General features: G+C 63.7%; 1 protein-coding gene across 1 annotated transcript in view; it reads left to right on the top strand.

The window, feature by feature from the left end:
* Positions 1-248: 248 nt before the first annotated feature.
* Positions 249-1,705, top strand: part of IRX2 (iroquois homeobox 2) — a 3,962-nt gene continuing 2,505 nt past the window's right edge. Inside the window, exons 1-3 of the mRNA XM_027768455.1 lie at positions 249-285; positions 447-1,130; positions 1,328-1,704. Of these exons, the coding sequence (XP_027624256.1) occupies positions 249-285; positions 447-1,130; positions 1,328-1,704 (1,098 nt within the window). The remainder of the gene's footprint in view (positions 286-446; positions 1,131-1,327; position 1,705) is intronic.

The raw sequence follows: 1,705 nt of genomic DNA, 5'->3' as shown, positions 1-1,705 counted from the left end.
CCGGGTCCTCGGCGTGCTGCACCCGGAGCAGCTGGAGCGGAGCGGCCCGCGGTCGGCCCGGAGCCTCTCGATCGGCAGCCGGGGCCTGTCCCGGCCGCAGCGAAGCCTGTTTCGGGCGTTTGAGTCCGTTTTGGGGGGGTGGTCGTAGCCTCTGCAGCCCTCGGTGGAATTCCAGGGCCAGACCAAGTAGAGGGGACTTGGCAAAAGCTGCAAATGTCTTGAATTTAAACGTTAAAGGCTGAATTAAAATGCTAATCACCGCGGACTTGAAGAATTTAAAGGTCGGCTGGCCTCTAAGTTGCAAATTGGATTTGCCAAGCTTTAGAGTGGTGAATAGCGGAGTGGGGGCTCTGGGGTGTTTTTTAACCTTTATAAGGGCAGGGAGGGGACTGTGGGGGGCAGCCTGACTCAGTCACCCCGAGAACTACCCATAGGCCCCCTGTGAGTTGGTGCTCCTCTGCGTGCGGGGCTGGGAACTTTTAGGGGAAGGTCTGTCATTTTAGGAAGGTGGAATATTACGGAAATTCAGAGGAGCGGCTCTACTTCCCAGGGTCAACAGCTGGCCCAAACCAGCCCCTGCGTTGTTCCCACCCTCTGCCATGGGAAGAGCAGCGGAGCCGGAGACACACCGTGGGAAAGGCGGTCGTGCGCGGGCGGAGGCGTAGCCTCCGGGCTGGAGCCTGTGGGTCCGGGCACCCCACTCACAGGCTCTTGTCGGTTTCAGGGCGCGCCCTACGACGCGCACACGACCGGCGTGACGGGCGCCATCAGCTATCACCCTTACGGGAGCGCGGCCTACCCATACCAGCTCAACGACCCAGCGTACCGCAAGAACGCCACGCGGGACGCCACAGCCACGCTCAAGGCCTGGCTCAACGAGCACCGCAAGAACCCCTACCCCACCAAGGGCGAGAAGATCATGCTGGCCATCATCACCAAGATGACCCTCACGCAGGTCTCCACCTGGTTCGCCAACGCGCGCCGGCGCCTCAAGAAGGAGAACAAGATGACGTGGGCCCCAAGGAACAAAAGCGAGGATGAGGATGAGGACGAGGGGGACGGGGCGAGGAGCAAAGAGGAGAGTCCGGACAAGGCGCAGGAGGGCACGGAGACCTCAGCCGAGGACGAAGGTGAGCTTCTGTCCCTGCGAGCCCAGGGCTGGAACCCACTCCCCAGTCCTTGCTCAGACCCGGGATGTGGCCCAGCGACTCCACGGAGCCCTTCTCGGGGAGGTCAAGCTCTCCTTACACTTGGCCAGGGGTTGGGGCGCGGGGAGAGATCCCATGGGAAGGGGCCCTGTCCGCAACCATAATGCCGCGCCCCTCAGGGATCAGCCTGCACGTGGACTCGCTGACGGATCACTCGTGCTCGGCGGAGTCGGATGGGGAGAAGCTGCCTTGCCGTGCGGGGGACCCCCTGTGCGAATCGGGCTCAGAGTGCAAGGACAAGTTCGATGACCTGGAGGACGATGAGGACGACGAGGAGGAGAGAGAGCGGGACCTGGGGCCACCCAAGCCTGTGACTTCGTCGCCGCTCACTGGAGTGGAGGCTCCTCTGCTCACCCCCCCGCCCGAGGCTGTGCCCCGTGGTGGCGGTGGCAGCAAGACGCCCCTGGGCAGCCGGACGTCACCTGGCGCGCAGCCGGCGGCCAGCAAGCCCAAGCTGTGGTCGCTGGCCGAGATCGCCACGTCCGACCTCAAGCAGC

This window comes from Tupaia chinensis, unplaced genomic scaffold, assembly GCF_000334495.1.
Source record: "Tupaia chinensis unplaced genomic scaffold, TupChi_1.0 Scaffold146386_1, whole genome shotgun sequence".
Lineage (NCBI taxonomy): Eukaryota > Metazoa > Chordata > Mammalia > Scandentia > Tupaiidae > Tupaia > Tupaia belangeri.
This window is presented reverse-complemented; position numbering and strand designations above follow the sequence as displayed.